The sequence below is a fragment of the Meles meles genome, chromosome 1 (genome assembly GCF_922984935.1).
Source record: "Meles meles chromosome 1, mMelMel3.1 paternal haplotype, whole genome shotgun sequence".
Classification (NCBI taxonomy): Eukaryota; Metazoa; Chordata; class Mammalia; order Carnivora; family Mustelidae; genus Meles; species Meles meles.
The window spans coordinates 33,935,137-33,953,697 of record NC_060066.1 but is presented as its reverse complement, the minus strand read 5'-3'; the positions used below and the strand labels follow the sequence as shown (position 1 = coordinate 33,953,697).

The following is an 18,561-nucleotide window of genomic DNA, read 5'->3' as shown; positions in this document are numbered from 1 at the left end:
AGTAAATGACTGTTGTTTAGAAAAAAATTTATATTTATTATATAATTATATTATGTAAGTATTTAATATAGAAATTATATTATTTATGTTATAATTTATTTATGAAAAGATGTCATTTCAAGCGTGTTTACTTAGGTTTAAGTACTGACAAATGAAAGACCGAGTAAGACTTCTCTCTTGAACATGTTAGGGACTGGAAGCATTTCACCTTATTTAATGCATTGTTTAAATCTATAAAACCATTTGATGGCGAAGTAGCAATCAACTCAGAGTAGCCTCTGGGTTAAAGTTGCCTAAACTCCTTCAGTGGCTAATAGGGACTCAGTTAGCTAATGATTTTGACATCATGTGGAAAGACGGATGACTTTTAATTGCTAGTTCTTTTGGCCTAAAACTAGGCCATTACAGATGTCATCTGCAAGTTGGGCATTTCGTAACTGGCAGCTTGTCGCTTAACCCTCCCCTCTGTGTGTTCTTTCCCAAGCACCATATGTGAAGGTGTATCTGTTGGATAACGGAGTCTGCATAGCCAAAAAGAAAACAAAGGTGGCGAGAAAAACACTGGAACCCCTTTACCAACAGCTATTATCTTTCGAAGAAAGTCCCCAGGGGAAGGTTTTACAGGTATTTACTGAACGGTTTCTCCCTTACATAGGAAATGGACTCAGACCTTAGACCCACATGTCTTACCGCATTCTCTTTCATTGCTCTCAGCTGAAATTCTTGGGAAATGTCAAAGCAGTGACCCAAGTTACCAAGCCGTGGACACTGTGGTTTCCTTTCCAGTGAGCTAGAGACTTGCCAGCCCCCATCAGACACAAACTCCAGTTTCCCCAGACTCCTTAGGATGTGAACACTCCAGTACACTTTTCCTCGTGTGCCTTTGGATTCTAGTAGTTCAAGACCACTATCCCAGCAATCAAAACACAACTGTGGAATTTGATGTTTGATGATAGCATATTAACCAAATGTATTTTATTTTGCAAGTTTCCATGTACATACAGATGCTGACCTCACTCTCCTTTTTCTTTTGCCAACAGATCATTGTCTGGGGAGATTATGGTCGCATGGATCACAAATCCTTTATGGGAGTGGCCCAGATACTTTTAGATGAACTGGAGCTGTCCAATATGGTGATTGGATGGTTCAAACTTTTTCCCCCTTCCTCCCTAGTAGATCCAACCTTGGCCCCTCTGACAAGAAGAGCTTCCCAATCCTCTCTGGAAAGTTCAACCGGACCTTCTTACTCTCGTTCATAGCAGATGTAAAACTGTTGTCATAGCAACCAGCGTTACAAAAAAAAAAACACAGAAAAAAAACAAAAAAACAACCCACAGGTCGCAAACCCTGGTAACACTGCATGCTTAATGTTGTGTCTTCTGAGCCTGTTTCTAGGGATACAAAGCGATCCTGTGTTCTCAGAGGAAGTTGCACACATTGTGCCCTAAAGATGGTCCTCAGGTCAAAGAGCAGAGATATGAAGAACTATCAGGCTTGGAGTTCAAGAACACTTGAGTTTGGGTCCAATCTGAAGCCATGGATTAATCTCAAAGAATCAGTCAGTTTCATGCAACAAAAGCCCTTTTCAATGGCACCTTTCTATTTTTATCGTTCCTTTTTCTTCATTTCTCTGACCCCAAAGCCCTATTATGCCACAGAAATGGAGCTATTCAGTCATGAAGCCATGTTACGAGTCAAGGAGTGAAGTCCTCGGAAGCATCAGGTGAAAAGCGGGAGACCAAAGAAGTGGTCCGGGACAGATATCCGCCCTCCTCTGCACAGGGACCAGGAGCAGCCCGTCCAGCGTAAGCCGTGGCCGACTTCAGAGCTCCAGCAGGCACGCCATTCCCTAATGCCATGATGTGTTGGACTCTGAAAAACAAAATTCTGTGGCTCCACTGTACTGAATGAAATTAAAGAAACTTTTTTGCATGGACACAGATTAGCTGAATACTTAAATTATTTTCTTGGGGCTGCAACTTGCAAAAAAAAAAAAAGAATAAAAATCAGCCATTTTCAACAATTTATATTATTTTTAAAAATAAATTTCACTATTGCATGGTTTTAAAAGGGGAAGAGAATGCAACAGGGTGGTACAAAGACACACCATGTTTATTCTTTATCATAGTCTGTGTTTTGGCAGACATTACAAATGAGAATACTTTCTAGAAGATACTTAAAATTCTCTTTATGTGACAAATAAGCATACTATATTCAATTTATTTCCATGTTAAATATACAAATCTTATAAAGTTCAATATGTGCAAATTGTTCACATCTTTCTTCCTCTTCTCTGTCTCACTTTTCCTCTCTTCTCTTTTAATCTTTCGTTTTCTTTCTCCCTACCAGAGTGAACATTATACTAAAAGATTACAAGTTTTTGACCTGATACTCCTTATACCCCATGTTTGATTCAGAGCTGTAGATGCTTCTGAATTTATGAATTTCTCAAGAGAAAAAAAAAAAACACCCAAAACTAAGAGCTTTCTTTATTTCAAGCATGTTGAAAAGGATTTTGCAACATGACTTGGGAGTACATTCAAGTAAGTCAGCATGTATTTGATAAAGAAGATATTTGAACTTTTGCAATTTATTGTACAGTGCATGGTACTTTTCTTTTCACCTTCGAAGTTCAGTTTACAGGAAAACCCTAAAATCACGTGCCCATTGTAATGTCTAATGAATTTGTTTTTAGCACCAGCATTATTCATACAGGGGTTAAAATATTATTTCTAGAAGGTCTTAGGTTTTGTTTTTTAATTAATTAAAGCAATTTCTTTAGCCAATTTCCATTTACTATGTGAAAAGAAAAACACTGCTAAAAATTTGGAGCCTGAAACACAGGGCTGTTTATTAATTCATTTTTCTGTAGTAAAATACAATTTTTCACAAATTACATTTCTAAAGAAATATAGTAAACATAAATACGCAAGAAATCATTTTAAAGCTCCAATTTTTAGGTGACTCAAAGAAAGTCAGTCTGCCTATTAATAGGTCTTTGATGCCATCACCAAAAGGCTACACCCGAATTCCCCAAGGTCAAACCCCTGCCTTTGGTTTTACAGACAGTCATTACCATTGGGTGGTGCTGCAAGGTCAAGTTTCTCTTAAGTTCCTGTCTTGAGAGGAAAAGTCACTGGTTAATATAATAATGCCACCCATACTTTCTGTTTCTATACGTACACTTTGATAACACAGGTTGATTTTAATTTCTTGCAGAAACTTTTGAAATCCACATACATACCACTTAAGGCCATGCACAAAAATTGCTTTCTTCTTTCTTTCTTTCTTTTTTTTTTTTTTTTCTTTTTAAATTCCATGCTGACCATTAAAAACCATCATGCTTGATATGGTGCAAAAGTTAAAATGAGTATCACTAAAAATGCCTTCTCTTTATGTGGTGCAATATGAACTATACCGAGACTGTGTCTTGACCTTGTGTGATCTATGATGGCCCCAGGTAAAGTTGTCGAAAGAATGAATAAAACTCTATGGAAATAATTTAGACACTTGTGTACCAGCAGAATTAATTTAATAGACCTGTAGTGTCTATACTCTCCCTTAGAATAAACGTTTACCATTTTCCTGATACGAAGATGCAGTCACATAATTTTTTGTGCATATTCCTATAAAAATTATTTCTAATTTTAATAAGAAGGACATGACTGTATGGAATATTTGTACATACTTGTCATTATGCAGTATTTATTTAAAAAGTGGGTGTATTTTTTTTTAATTTTCACATGTCTGCACCTCGACTTGTGGTTTAGTCGTGTAAATAGCACTACTCCAGTGACCATTGCTGCCCTGTACATAGTATGTTTTAAAAGTAAAGGGAATTCCAGTTGGAAAAAGAAAAGGGGCAGATTAGTCCTGTAACGAACACCAACTAATGTAAATCACATTCATTCTGGTGATGGTATTTAACACTTTAAATAAAACATTTTCTTTACAGACATTGTATGCACGGCTTTCTCTGACTTCTCTTCTCCCCATCCCAAGCCTGCTGCCGCTTTTCCCTGAACACACGCGTTGTTTCAATACAACAAAATCATCTTTTCTTACTCTATGACAGACGCAGCCGCTGGTGTTAGCAAACAGCCCCCGGCAGAGCGTGCTTTCCGAGTGCCAAAGGATGTCGAGCTACACCCAGTAGGAGTTGCTGCTTTTCGAAAAGGTGGTTATTCTGTGTGGGCTAGAGACAGATGGGGGTTCGGGACTGAGGTGCTTTCTGTTAAGTGACTCAGCAGCTCACAGAGTCTCAGAGCGAACCGAGTGAGATTTCGGAGTCAGTGTCCCCCTCCACGGAGAGCAGAGTCCCAGAGAACCCCACGCAGACGCTGCCATTTCCTGGGCGAAGGTGACAGTAGTGACGGTGGGTTTTCTGCCACTGTGTCAGTTCGGCTTTGTGGGGGCGGGGGGGGCGCTTTCTCCGCTGGAGACACTCCTGAGCTAACATGACAGGGAACAACCTGTCCAGAGACCAGCTTCTCTCCTGTGGCTCCGGGTGGGAAGGTCTCTCCATCTCCTAAGGCAGTTCCTCAAACCAGAAGAAAAAAACCCCAGCGGAGTTCTGATGGAAGTTCTCCCTGGCTGTACATTTAAAAGGGAGCTTAATTATTACAAATCCAAACCTAGTTCTCTCTCTGTTCTTAGAAATCACCATTTCTTCCATTTCCAAGTACTCCATTTCAGCTCAGTCCTCCATGCCTATCCCAGATTACTTTTCATTATTCCATTCCATTCTTCTCTTCTAACTCCTGTTATAACCATCCCCTTCCCTTTCTTCTATGCCCTCTCCTAAAAAGCCCTTCTACCTCCTCAAAAACGATGCACGCTGGTCCCTCCCTGCAACCCCTAGCTCAGGACGGAGGTCCTCTGGAGCGCTTCCTGACTGAACCCCAGCAACAACACTGCTGTTGATGCCAACACCTTACTTTCCCGGGAACTCCCAGTCGAGGCACCACAAGCAGCAGTAAAGGACGTGGGGGTCACTCTTGCAGGGGCTGACAGAGGAATGGTCAAAACGTTACCGAAGCTGTCTGCCCATACTGACTGGCTCCCAAGAGTGTAAGTGACTGACTTCTACATCACAAACCAGTTTGGGTTTTTTTCTTTTAAATTAGACTCTAAGGACTGGTTCCTGACTCTGCCACTTACTTCCATTCTCCTTTGACAAGGTCATTTATATTCTGAGTCTCACTACCCACAGCTGTAAGACGGGATAGTAAAGCTACCCAGTACATTGGGTTGTCATAGGGATTAAACAAAATGCTGTATAGAGAACACACGGCACCGAGACTGCTAACTATTATGAGCACAAATAATTGATTAGGAAGTCTTAAAAACCAATTTGTTCTTTGCTGGTCTTCATCAAAGGCACAAGTCTTCCTAAGGAGACATGTTATTTTCTTTTCTTTTTTTTTTTTTTTAAGATTTATTTATTTATTTGACAGACAGAGATTACAAGTAGGCAGAGAGGCAGGCAGAGAGAGAGGAGGAAGCAGGCTCCCTGCCGAGCAGAGAGCCCCATGTGGGGCTTGATCCCAGGACTCTGGGATCATGACCTGAGCCGAAGGCAGAGGCATTAACCCACTGAGTCACCCAGGTGCCCCGAGACACGTTATTTTCTCTGGACACTCAGGGCCAAGCTAGATTGGAGGGTAACTGTGCTGGGCTCCCTACAGACCACGTCTGCTCTTCCCTGAAGAAGAACGTGCCCCCAGTGGATTCAGCCGTCTATCATCAGGGCTCCATAAAAGAAAGACCCCAGCAAGAAGTCTTAGCAAGTCAGCTCAGGGTCCTCAGAAGGGAGCACTTAGCAGACAGGGTTGGGCAGTCATCCAAAAGATGGGACCTTAAAAATACCCTGGGGGAGTTCACTGCACTTGGGCTGGCTCTCTGTCCTGGAAAGTCAGTGATGGCAGCAGAAGTCCCAGGTCCAGAGAGATAACAGGACTTGGGAGCAGGGTGACCTCAGAATCCTGAGAGACAGAGCCCTGAGCTCCTTATCATGCACCTTCTCTGATTGTTTCCTAGGCAAGAAATTGGTCAGGCTCTTCTCTGCTTCTCACCTCCAGAGTCTGGGCTCCCCTTTTGTCATCGGTCTGGCTGGTGGGATGCTGGGGACAACAGACTGTCTGGGTGTCCGGGCAAAGACAATGAGAACCCCTACAGACTACACGGGGTACTGGTGATATACTGACATACCCAAACCCTGACGCTGATGACTTGAGCTTTATCTGGGAGTGATGAACAGCACAACCGCAAGAAATTGTGTGTTAGATAATCCTAAACCTTTCTTAGCAAATTTCAAGCTCTTGCTAGAGAAATTTTGGAAATTGTGAGAAAGCGTATGTGTTGCCTAGTTCATTCTTGACCTATTATAGCCAAGAACTTTGTGTGCTGACAGACAAAAAAAAAAAAAAATCCAAAAAACAAAACAATGTTTTGGTGGTAAGGGGGAACAGGACGGAGGCTGACTCATCCTGAATATTCTGAGTTCTGACCAGTGCTGAGCACTCAAAGTTGATAATCTAGTCTCTAGGTACAAACTTGGTGCCTGAAGATTTAGAGAAATAATCCCAAACTCACAAAATCAAAGCTCTAGTTCTTCAGCCTTTCTCAGAAAAAGTGATAGGGTATAACCTAATCTCGGGTCTTAAAATGATCTAAGAGACAGGCTCTTCAAATATCCAAGAATCATTTCTCTTCCAAATGGACGGGTCTTCGATCTCTTGATACTAATGGGGACATCTTTTCTGTCTTCTATCTTTTCTAGGGTCATAATAAATCACATTTCGGTTCTCAGGTGTAAATACTGTGACTTTTCATTCAAAGCTGTGCCTCAAACATTATCACTCATTTTTCATGATACCAAAGAGGAAATGGGGGTTGGGAGGATAAAGAGGGAAAGAAGAGCATGGGAAAGGAGGGGACCGGGAAAGAAAAGGCCCCTGAACAACTTAGTCCCTAATGAGATTTGTTCTGTTTTCCCTATCTAGAATGTGGTCCATTTTCTCACACCTGGCTGGAGTGAGCCAGGTGACTGTGTGAATGCGAATGAGCCCCAGGGACAAAATGGGAACAGAAATAAGCACTTGGAGGCTTCTTTTAATGATAAGACTTATATCCAGGGTCTTGCTGGAGAGCTAAGTGTGCCTTGAATGTGAAGGAGAAGGGGCATGGCTTTTAAGCGGACACTCAGGAAAGAGAGCACCCCTCCAGTGGACTGGAGTTAAGTTGGGGACACGAACCACACGCACAGAGAGCAGGACCACAGCGGCTCAGAGATGGAAAGGTCTTCCTCTTAGAACACAGTAAGCAGCAGTGGGAATACCTCGAGGCTGCTACAATATGTGTGTTATTTTTCCTTTCTCTTCCTTTAATGTGGAATACCCAGCTGGATGTCTTTTTCTTTTTCTTTTTTTTTTAAGATTTTATTTATTTATTTGAGATAGCAGAAGAGCGCGTGCTCCCATGCTTGAGAGAAAGCTTAAGTATGGGGTAGGAGCTGGAGGGAGAGGGAGGGGGAGAAGCAGGCTCTCTTCTGAGTCCGGAGCCAGATGCAGGGCTCAATCCCAAGACCCTGGATTCAGGACCTGAGCTGAAGGCAGACGCTTAACCAATGGAGCCACCCAGGTGCCCCCAGATGCTTTTTCTTATCTGCTGTGCTGGTCAGTTTATCAGCTGCCTTTCAAACACAGCATTTTGCATTCCCAGGATATGAAACAAGGTTGGGCTCAGGGGTCTTAGAAAGTGAAGGCACCAGAAATCACTTGGCAGGAGACGGCAGATGGCAAGAATTGTTCAGGTCTTGGCATCCCGTGCTTAAAGTGCTGGTTGCCACTTGCTCTAGTCTCCCCTGTATAGTTGGTCTTCTTAATAAGGAAACCCTGAAGAATACACCGCAGGACAGTACATTCTCTATATTTTATTTCTCTTTTAAATAGACTTTATATCTGTATATTTTTTAATATTCTGTTCAAGCACTAATAATGTCATGGTGAGTAAGACATCATTCCAGACTCCAAAATGACCAATATGACCAGAGTGTATGCTTCCATATCTAAAATAAATCTGTTGTGAGATATGATATATGCTAGACAGGAACACAGAGGAAGAATTGGTTAATGTTCTTTAGGAAGGTTGCCTGAAGGAGGTGAGATTTTTCTGTTTACTGCTGACTTAATCTATTTCAGCTCACATAATCATCTGCCACAGAGGTACATAATGGCCACTTCAGAGAGTTGGGGGCATTGAAATGACAAAAGAAATGACCACTTCCAATACAACTGAGTATATAATAAGTATCAACTGAAGTTATTTCTTGTATTAACTAGGAACTGTGTTCAGCATAGGTAAGAGAGTCTACAGTGAAAGTAGCTTGTTCCTCCAAGGTTCCTTCCTGGTTAGAAGATGGCAGCTGTAGTTCCTGCCATCACATCGACAGTCCCAGGAGAGAAAAAGGAGGAAGAGGGAATAGCCACCAGGCAGGTGGGGAAATAGCTTGAATGCTTTCCAAGAAGTTCTGACCAAGACTTCTACTCTTAGAGGGGAAAGATTCAATATTTGACCATCAAGTATTGTGCTAGCTGTAGGATTTTTGTAGATGCTCTATCATACTGAGGAAGTTACCTTATATTCTCAATTCACTGAGAGAAAGAGCTGTTAAACTTTGTCAAAGCCTTTTTTCCCTTTTTTGAGCTGCTTATATGGGTTTTCAGCCACATCCTATACTATAAGAATTACATTGATTGATTTTTCTAGTGTTAAGCCATTTAAAAATCTGGAAAGAAACGCAGCTTGATTATGAGGTATTATCTTCTCTACATATTGCTGGACTCGATTTAATAATGTTTTGTTAAGGATTCTCACTTCTGTATTCAGATATTGGTCTTTAATTTTCTCTCTTTGTAATATTTGTCAGGCCCGTTATCTGGGCTACGATGGCCTCATGAAAAAAACTAGTTGGCAAGTGGTTTCTCCTCTATTTTCTGAATAAATTTGTGTAAAACTGGTATTATTTCTTTCTTATATATTTGTCAGACTTCACCAGTGAAACCAGCTAGGTCTGGAATTTTATTTGTGGGAAAATTTTGATTACAAATGAAATTTGTTTAATAAATTAAAGGCTCCTAGGGTATCTTTCAGTGTTGGCTATGATTTCCAACCATTTGTTGATTTCATGTAAGTTGCTGAATTTTATCATTATAAAGATATTTGAACTATTTTTTGCCATCCTTTAAATTTCCGTAGAATTTAAAATAATGGTCCCTCTCTTGCTCTTGATAGTGATAATTTTCTCTTTTTCTTGATCAGACTTGGTAAGGGTTTATCAGTTTCGCTACTCTTGTCAACATGCCAATTTTTGGCTTTGTTATATTTCTATATTCGTTGTTCTCTTTTTCACTGATTCCTGCTCTTTATTATTTCCTGCCTTCTACATCAAGTTCGATTTTTCTCGTTTCCTAAGGTAGAAGCTTGGATCATCGACTTGAAACCTTTCTTCTTTTCTAATATCCTTCTAGTTATACATATCCTTTTGCACATTGCTGTAACCGCATCAATCAAAAACTGACCAGCATTTTCACTGTCATTCAGGTAAAATGCTTTATCGTACTTTGTGATTGCTATTTGCATCCATAGTGTACAGTCCAGTTCCAAGTAACTGAGCATTTTCTAGGTTATCTTGTTATTGATGTCTAACTTAATTCTAATTGGACCAGAAAAAAATTCTGCAAGATTTTGATTGGTGTCTATGGGGACGTATTTTATTGTCCAGGATATTGCTTATCTTGGCAAACAATCCCGGTGCACTTAAAAGAATGTTCTTTCTGCAGTTGCTGGGTGTGGTGTTCGCGTTCTGTAAATGTTAATTAGGTTGAGTTAGTTGATATTATTGCGAGAATCTTCAATATCTCCATCAGTCACTGCGAGAGAGGTAATAAAATCTGCAACTGCCTGGAGGTGAGTCGATTTCCCCCTTTCAGTCTTTCAGTATTTTGCCCTCATGTTTTCCGTTTCTGTAAAATTCTGTTACGAATGGCATCCCGCGTATGATTGTTGTGTCTTCCTGATGAATTACATCGTTCATTATTACGCAGTATCCTTGTACTACCAATAATATCCCTCATCTGGAATTTTACTTTGTGTTGAAATACTTTTACCAGCCTTCTGGCACTCACTGCTTCTACCCTTCACCTGTACATGCTAGTTCATTCAATTGTGTCCCTGTCTCCTTCATGGCTGGCTTTTGCTTTGCAATCTATTCTGGTAGTTTCTTCCTTTTCTTGGAAAGGTTAATTCCTCGACATTTAGTCCCACTATTAATATGGCTGGGCTTAAGTGTGCCCTCTCCGTATTTCTTGCCAGCTTATCCTATCTGCTTTTATCTTTTCTTGTCCTGTCTTTTGGATTCATGTATTTTTTAAAAATTCCATTTTAATCTGTTTGCTCTACATTGATTTTTTTTCTGGCTGCTTCTAGATAGATGACAAATGAATTCTTATTACTGTTCACTGAGAGTTAATATTTTACTAATTCACTTAAAATATAAGGACCTTATAGCAGCAAAATTCTGTTTATCTTGCCTATCTTTTTTGCTATTGTTATTATTTGTCTAAGTAATGAAACACCACAATGGAAGATATTAGTTTTGCTTTAGATAATCAATTGTCTTTCAAACAAATTAAGAGCAGGAAAAAGATATTCTTTTATATATTTTTTTTATAATATTTCCTATTTCTGGTTTTCTCATTCTGTTGTAGATTCAACTTTCTACTTAGTGTTATTCCTTTTTAGCTTGGAGCATTTCCCTTAGCATTTCTTACAACCCAGGTCTGCGTCAACAAATTCTCTAAGCTTTTGTTATTCTGAAAATAGCTTTATTTCATCTTAATTTTGAAGTATACTTTTACTGGATAGTTCAGTTTCTTTCCTTCTGTTAAAGAATGTTAATGTTGTCATCTCGTTCTTGTCTGACCTCCATTCTTTATGATGAAAAGTCAGTCATAATTCATGCTTTTCCCCCTTTTTGTAACTTCTTTTAAAAAACAATAAGACAGGTGCCTGGGTGACTCAGTCGGTAAGGTCTGCCTTTGGCTCAGGTCATGATCCCAGGGTCCTGGGATCCAGCCCTGCATCAGGCTCCTTGCTCAGCGGGGAGCCTGCTTCTCCCTCTACTGCTGCTCCCCCCACTTGTGCTCTCTCTGTCTCTGATACATAAATAAATAAGAATTTTTTTTAAGATTTTATTTATTTATTTGACAGGCAGAGATCACAAGTAGGCAGAGAGGCAGGCAGAGAGAGAGAGGAGAAAGCAAGCTCCTGCCGAGCAGGGAGCCCGATGTGGGGCTTGATCCCAGGACCCTGAGATCATGACCTGAGCCAAAGGCAAAGGCTTTAACCCACTGAGCCACTCAGGCGCCCATAAATAAATAAAATCTTAAAAAAAAAAAAAAGTATGACTGCTTTTAAGATTTTTCTCTTCACATTTGGTTTTTAGCAATTTGCTTACATTTTACATAGAATGGCCTCCCTTTGTATTCTCTTTGTATTTAAACTGCTATTAAGTTTACCGGTAGACTTTTTGGTTCCTGTCAGGCTTGTTTCATTCTTTGTTAGGGTGGGTCTTTCTCTTTCTTGAACTTTGTCTTCGAGCACGGCCCTCATTCCCAAGGCATGGTCTTTCCGAAGTCACAACTGAAAGTGTAGAGTAGACGGGAGGTGTCTCCACTCTGGCTGATCAGGAAGTCCAACATCTTCCAACATTAGAACACTCAGAATGAGAATTATCCCTGCAACCCAAAATAATGGAGGATCAGAAGCAGGATGAAATAGGGGAAGCTAATGGGTAGGAGGATATTAAAAAGCAGGCATTTGGGGCGCCTGGGTGGCTCAGTGGGTTAAAGCCTCTGTCTTCAGCTCAGGTCATGGTCCCGGGGTCCTGGGATCGAGCCCCACGTGGGGCTCTCTGCTCAGCGGGGAGCCTGCTTCCCTTCCTCTCTCTCTGCCTGCCTCTCTGCCTACTTGTGATCTCTGTCTGTCAAATAAATAAATAAAATCTTAAAAAAAAAAAAATAAAAATAAAAAATAAAAAGCAGGCATTTAAGGCTGTAACTGCGTCGCAGTCATGGTTGTAGTGTTATGGGGCACTACGGTGGCTCAGTCGGTTAAGTGTCTGACTCTTGACACCTGCTCGTGCCTTGATCTCAAAGTGTGAGTTGAAGCCCAGCGTTGGGCTCTGCACCCCACGTCGGGCTCCACCTGGTGAGCCTACTTCAAAAGAATGAAAATAAAAATAACGCTCTGCCAGGATGTTTTGCTAGATCTTGAATTTAGAACCATCCTTCAGCTCCAGACTACCCAAGGTCCTATCTTATTTTAGTTCTCCTCTTAGCTGTCCAAGGGATTCTCCTAATCTTTTTATGTAATGTGGGCATTAACCCCACCCCCTTAACTTAAGCTACCTTGAGTGCATCTCAAGGTCTCAATAAAAATGTGTTTATTTAATCAAAGGCTCAAGCTGAAACTGTAACACACCTATCATTCAGAATACTTGGTAAGTTATGACACCAATCCTTTCATCAAATCTGAGCGTTCTGTCACTGCAGGAAGAAACCTAATATATTAAGAACAGAGTAGCAACCCAAAGCCCAGAGGTATTTTCTGATCATACTGGAAAATTCCTCAGTTCTCTTGGCTTCAGTCATAACAGATGATATAAAACACTGGTTCTCAAACTTGAGTGTGCGTCAGAATCGCCAAGAAGGTCTTGTTAACATATAAGTGTTTAGGCCCCATTGCTAGTGTTTTTGATTCGGTAGGTCTAAGAAAGGACTTAAGAATGTGCATTTCTAACAAGAGTCCACGTGTGGTTGGTCAGGGGACCACTGATACGGAGAGTTTTCAGAGCAAGTTCATGTCTATGTTTGTCTGTGCTTCCCTCCTGTAGAGAGCCACCAGCCCCTGTCACTCATTACTTTACAACATGATGTCATCTGCAGTCCCAGGGGATGATGGGTAAGGGTGGAAGCCAATATCCAAGAGCAAGGAAAGGGTTATGAAGCAGTCATTTCATTAACAATGATTTTTTTTAATGGAAGAAATGACAACATGGAGATGTAAGTGTTTCTGGTACTGACTGTGCCATGAACAAATAGCCATAAGTATACAGCTGAAGTCTGGTGGTGTCTCTTCAAGATACTAGATGGAAAACGCTAATGATGTTTCTAATATTTACGTCATTATTAGCACCAGCAGTATATCTCTAATTCACATAAAATGAAATTTCATAACCTAGTGGTTGTCCACTTTTTTATTAGTTATAATCCTAAAAAAACAGCAATAATGACCCTCATTATTGCCTAGGCTTTGTTCTCTGTTTTGTCGTAATGTGAACTGCCCAAATGCAGTCTCTTAGTCACACAAATTTTCTGTGAGTTGAGGCGACATCCTGGTGCTGCTTCACTTAAAAAGAGTTTATTAAAAAAACACCAAAAGTTGGGCGCCTGGGTGGCTCAGTGGGTTAAGCCGCTGCCTTCGGCTCAGGTCATGATCTCGGGGTCCTGGGATCGAGTCCCGCATCAGGCTCTCTGCTCGGCGGGGAGCCTGCTTCCCTCTCTCTCTCTCTACCTGCCTCTCTATCTACTTGTGATCTCTCTCTGTCAAATAAATAAAATAAAAAATCTTAAAAAAAAAAACCAAAAAACAAAAAACACCAAAAGTTAAGAGCTGTGCTCCTTGGAGAAGCCACAGAGGTTCAGGATATGGTGACTTAGGGAGGAAACCCTACTGTCCAGTAGGGGAGAGGAGACTTCTGCCAATATCACAGTGACAGCAAGAGGTAGAGGAGAGCAAGAGCCAGAGGGGTCAGAGAAGAGCCAACATTGGCTGGAGTGATCAAGAGAAAGTTCTATGAAGAATGTGGCCTCTCAGCAGAATTTTTGAAAGTTGACTTGGGTTTTGACTGTCATATGTGGGAAGAAACACAAAGACAGGGACTTAATTGTAAGAGCACCAGAGGTAAACACTCAGGCTGTGTGTCCCATTTATAGTGAGCTACATGGCCTAGCGCTCATGTACAATCCGTGCAAAGAAGTCATGGGAGGGATGCCTGGATGGCTCTGTCATTAAGGGTCTGCCTTCAGCTCAGGTCATGATCTCAGTGTCCTGGAATCGAGTCCTGCATCTGGCTCCCTGCTCAGTGGGAAGCCTGCCTCTCCCTCTGCCCTACCCCCTGCTTGTGTGCATTCTCTCTGTCTCTCTCAAATAAATAAAATCTTATTTTATTTCCCCTTCATGGGAGAAGGGGGTCAAGGTAAGAAGAACAAGGTCTCAAATGCCAGATCAAGAATTGAGAGTTTATTCCACAGACGGTGGGGACACACTGACATTGTTGAGCAAAGGAATCATTTGATCTAGATATTTACCTTCAGCACATTGATGAATGGCCAGTGACTAAGAAAGGATAATTGATCGTCAAGTGAAGGAAATAGAGGCAGTGAGATGTCTCCAGAGGGGGAATAATCCAGGAATGAAGGGACCATGACGGGACCATGACTGGACCAGGAGGCACCCAGGAGAACAATGAAGCAGGGACAAAATGAGGTCACTCATTATATAACGTTTATGTTTTTAGAAGTCTGTTGATGCCCCCAATCATAACAGGAAAGCCCGGGAGAGAAGGGTGTTTTAGGGTTGGGGAGTTAAAGGATGAGTTTAAGTCAGATAGAAATCTCGAAGGCAGCTGGAGAAGTAGAGCCAGATTCGGAGGACAAGTCAGACTGAGCAGCTGTATCAGTCAGCAGACTGAGCTACCGTAACGAGCGGCACTGAAATCCCAGGGGTTTGAAACAATGGTGCTTGTTCATAACCCACCCTCCACATCCATCCCAGTTACTCAGTGACTCAGGTGCTTTGGAGGCTCCATCTCAACACATTCTTAGTGGTGACAGGGCCTGGGAAAGGCAAACCAAGGGCTGCTCTGAAGGGACATATGACCCTCTTTCTCACATTTCATTGACAGAAGTAAGTCGTGTGATCAATCATTCCTCAGACCAAGTGAACACAATAAGAACGATCCTACGTGTGCCTCCAGCAAAAGGACCACGGAGGGAGGAAGGCACAGCCCAGGAGGGGAAGGCTGTTGCCACCCCTGAGAGCCAGGAGTCACCAGCCAAGTGGGCAGGAGATAGCACTGCCTCCAAGGGAGGAGACACAGAAGACACCAGGCAGGGCCCCAGGCTGTGGAGCCGTCCACTTCCCCGGGGCAGACCCTGCACTGCCTGCGAGCAGAATGACTAGCTGCATGGACCAGGTGCCCTGGCTGCCTTCCTGGGCCCAGAAAGGAAGGGACTGTTGCCCCCTCCCAGTCAGGTTCCCTGTCCTTTTCCCCCCTAGGGATTCTCCCGTCGTCCATCTGGCCTTCCTCTCAAGGCCGCCTGAAGATGGTCCCTTGCAGTTTCCAGAGTTAGGTCAGGGATGGGACATGCTGCTGCCACTGGCCCTCCCTCTCCCGTCCCCACCCCCGTGGGAGGCAGCTGCTGGTTTTCTTCCCCAATTCTGTTCCAGGTAGGTTTTTGTTTACTTGACTCCCCCGATCCCTGAGCCAGAGGTGGGATGCCCACACTCGCAAACCCCGAGTGCCCGGCCTCCCACCTCTGTTGAGTTTTTAGTCTCTTGTGCTGTGCCTAGGGGCACCTGGGCTGGCAGGACACTGCTCCTGTCTAGCTGTTTATAAATATCTTCCTGAAGTTCAACACTCCAGCTTGTGATTTGGCTGTCTCTTTTCTGACTTGGTAAGCAAGCATTAGGCTTTGCGGGGAGGGGACGTCTAGAATCTGAAACAACTTGTCTTTTTTTCCCCCTCCCATGGTTGTCAATAACTTTTAATGGCCAAACCCCAGGTTTGAATCCCCCCCCCCCAACTGCTAAAACTATTCTCTTCCATCTGGTTTTACTGTAACATGTGGAAAAGAAATAAATGTCGTCCCCCCAACCCCCAAAAAAGAATTGCCTCTTGTGCTCGGCTGCCTTGGCTCCCATGAGCGCCATCTGGATGACAAATGATGAAGATGGAGCAAAGGTTTAAGCTGAGAATTTCAGGGAACGTAGGGCAGTAGGAAGAACACATATTTGGGGAGCAAAATAAAAACATATAGAAAAGAAAAGGGCTCAGTTTAGTCAGGAAGGTTCATGACTGCCAGATCTGGAGATAAGTCAAAGAAGCTGTGGCTGAGGAAAGACCGTGAGGTCTGACCTTGAAGGAGACATGGCTGACCTTCGAAAGAGCTGCTTCAGGGAGGCCGTGGGACCAGACCAAGGAAGGAGTGATCCAAAGTGGAGGTAGAACATGGGACTGTGAAAAAAAGAAGGGAAATAGGTTGTTTGAGGTAGCAGCCAAATCAAAGCCGATTTGCTAAACTAAATCTGACAGTTTTTCATTCATTCATTTAGCAGATCTTTATTGGGCATTTCCTCTTGCCAAGCACTGCTTTAAGAGCCGGGGAGAGACAGAGCAAGATAAGTTTTCTGTTCCCATGGAGCTTATCTTCTAGTGGAAGCAGACATACAATAAACAAGCGAGCAGAGAAATGAATGAGCGAAAAAGATAGTTTCCAATTATATTTAGTTCTGATAAAACTAAATTAATTATATTTAGTTCTTCCTTTAAAGGAAGTGATCAGGTAGGTGGAGAGTGTGGGCGGGAGCGTATGTGCTCAACTACTCAGGAAAGCTTTCTCAGGACCCAGTGACATATGTCCCCACGCCTGGAGGGCAAGAAATATTGGCCAAGCAAGGATTTGGAGCTGGAGTTTTTCATGGCAGGCAGAAGCTCCGATGGAAAGTTCTCATAGAGAATAGATTAGACGGACAATTAAAAATTCTTGTCCCTGTGGGTGCCTGGGTGGCTCAGTTGGTTAAGCCAATGCCTTCAGCTCAGGTCAGGATCCCGGAGTCCCAGGATCGAGTCCCGCATCGGGCTCCCAGCTACGTGAGGAGTCTGCTTCTCCCTCTGACCTTTTCCCCCCTCATGCTCTCTTTCACTCTCTCTCTAATAAATAAAAAAAATCTTTTTAAAAATTGCTGTCTGTGTGAATATCCAGAAAAATGAAGGTTCTAGAAGGCATTTACTTCTCTAGGCCCAAGTTTCGTTTGTTTAGAAGCATGTACCTTCTCCTTCAGGAACCTTCTCTGCCACAGACCCTCCATCCATTGCTTGGGAAAGGTTGTACAGATCCACGGACGTGATTTCTTTCCTCAGTGTTTGTATATTGTGCAGACTTTCTTTTTAAAGTTTCAGAACCAACCCTCATGGTTTATGGAAAAGTGTCTCTTCCACTTGCGTTCTTCCTGGTTTCAGGCTTGCAGAACATAGTCAAACGTTTGTGTCAGCGGGACATTTCTCAGACATCCCAGTGGGCATAGGGCGCATTTTCCTGGGTCCTCTCTTCTAGCCATGTGGGTTTTGAAAAGAGAAACTTGAACAAAGCCCCGCAGAGCTCTGTGACCAGCGCCTGTGGCCTCAGAAGATGACAGCAGTCACCACAGCCATTACGGTCTGAATGAAACTGCACTGGGAATAAATGCACACACTTAAGATTCTATTTATTTGAGAGAGAAAGAGAGAGAATGAGCAGGGCAGAGGGAGAGGGAGAAGTAGGCTCCCCACTGAGCGAGGAGCCCGATGTGGGGCTCAATCCCAGGACCTCGGGATCATGACCTGAGCTGAATGAAGATGCTTAACCGACTGTGCCACCCAGGAGCCCCTAAATGCACACATTTTAATTTCAGCAGACTGAAAGATGAATTTGTGTTAACTTATTTCTACCTTTTCATATTGTCTGTTGTCCTCACTGCCCTCCCTGCTGGAACCTAACCGTCACGAGGACAGGAGTATCTGTTTTGCGTGCTGATGGATCACCAGTTGCTAGAACACTGCCCCACACGGGGAAGGCACTCAGCAAATCCTGAGTGAATCACTGTTTTTTTCTTTTCCCCCTGATGTGGGACCCTGGCAGGAAGGCAGGCTTTCTTTCAGGCCAGAACTCAAAAGGTAGCCCAGTTCCTGTGTGAGCTGAGAGTGCCAGTCTCGCGACTCATTAAAGCCTGTCCCGCTGGGGTTGGAAAGCCTTAACCTGACATCCCGAGAGACGCCTGTGCTCTGGGAAGCAGACCAGGGACCACGGAGGCCTGGGGTGTGGAGAGGACCCTTCCCTGAGTCCTCTGAGCACCAGAGACAGAGGGATGTTTCTGGTAGAGTGCCAAGGAGGAAGAGTTCCACGCATTCTGAGATGAGAAGGTCAGAATATATTATTCTGATTTCCATAAATTTAAACATTCCAAAAAGTATCTTAAAGGCCAAAAGGGGGTGTCAAGGTAGGGAATGTGGCCGCCGCCAACGTGCCTTGTGTGGTGCGGAACCTAAGTGCTTTATGGTCCTTCTGTCACCAAGGTCTGCAGACCATCCTAGAAGGGAATGGCATCCTCATTTACCACGGGGCTGACTGGTTGGGAGGATGGTTTAATCTGGAGCTGGCGGTGATTAGCGTGGCCTGG

The 18,561-nt window shown here is 42.9% G+C and overlaps 1 protein-coding gene across 34 annotated transcripts in view; it reads left to right on the top strand.

Moving 5' to 3' along the window:
- RIMS2 (regulating synaptic membrane exocytosis 2) overlaps window positions 1-3,505 on the top strand; it is a 598,763-nt gene extending 595,258 nt beyond the window's left edge. For all 34 annotated transcript variants that reach the window (XM_046014324.1, XM_046014271.1, XM_046014350.1 and 31 more), the window contains 2 exons: window positions 485-624; window positions 1,041-3,505. In XM_046014324.1, the coding sequence (XP_045870280.1) occupies window positions 485-624; window positions 1,041-1,259 (359 nt within the window). In that variant the 3' untranslated portion in view covers window positions 1,260-3,505. The remainder of the gene's footprint in view (window positions 1-484; window positions 625-1,040) is intronic.
- The last annotated feature ends 15,056 nt before the right edge of the window (window positions 3,506-18,561 follow it).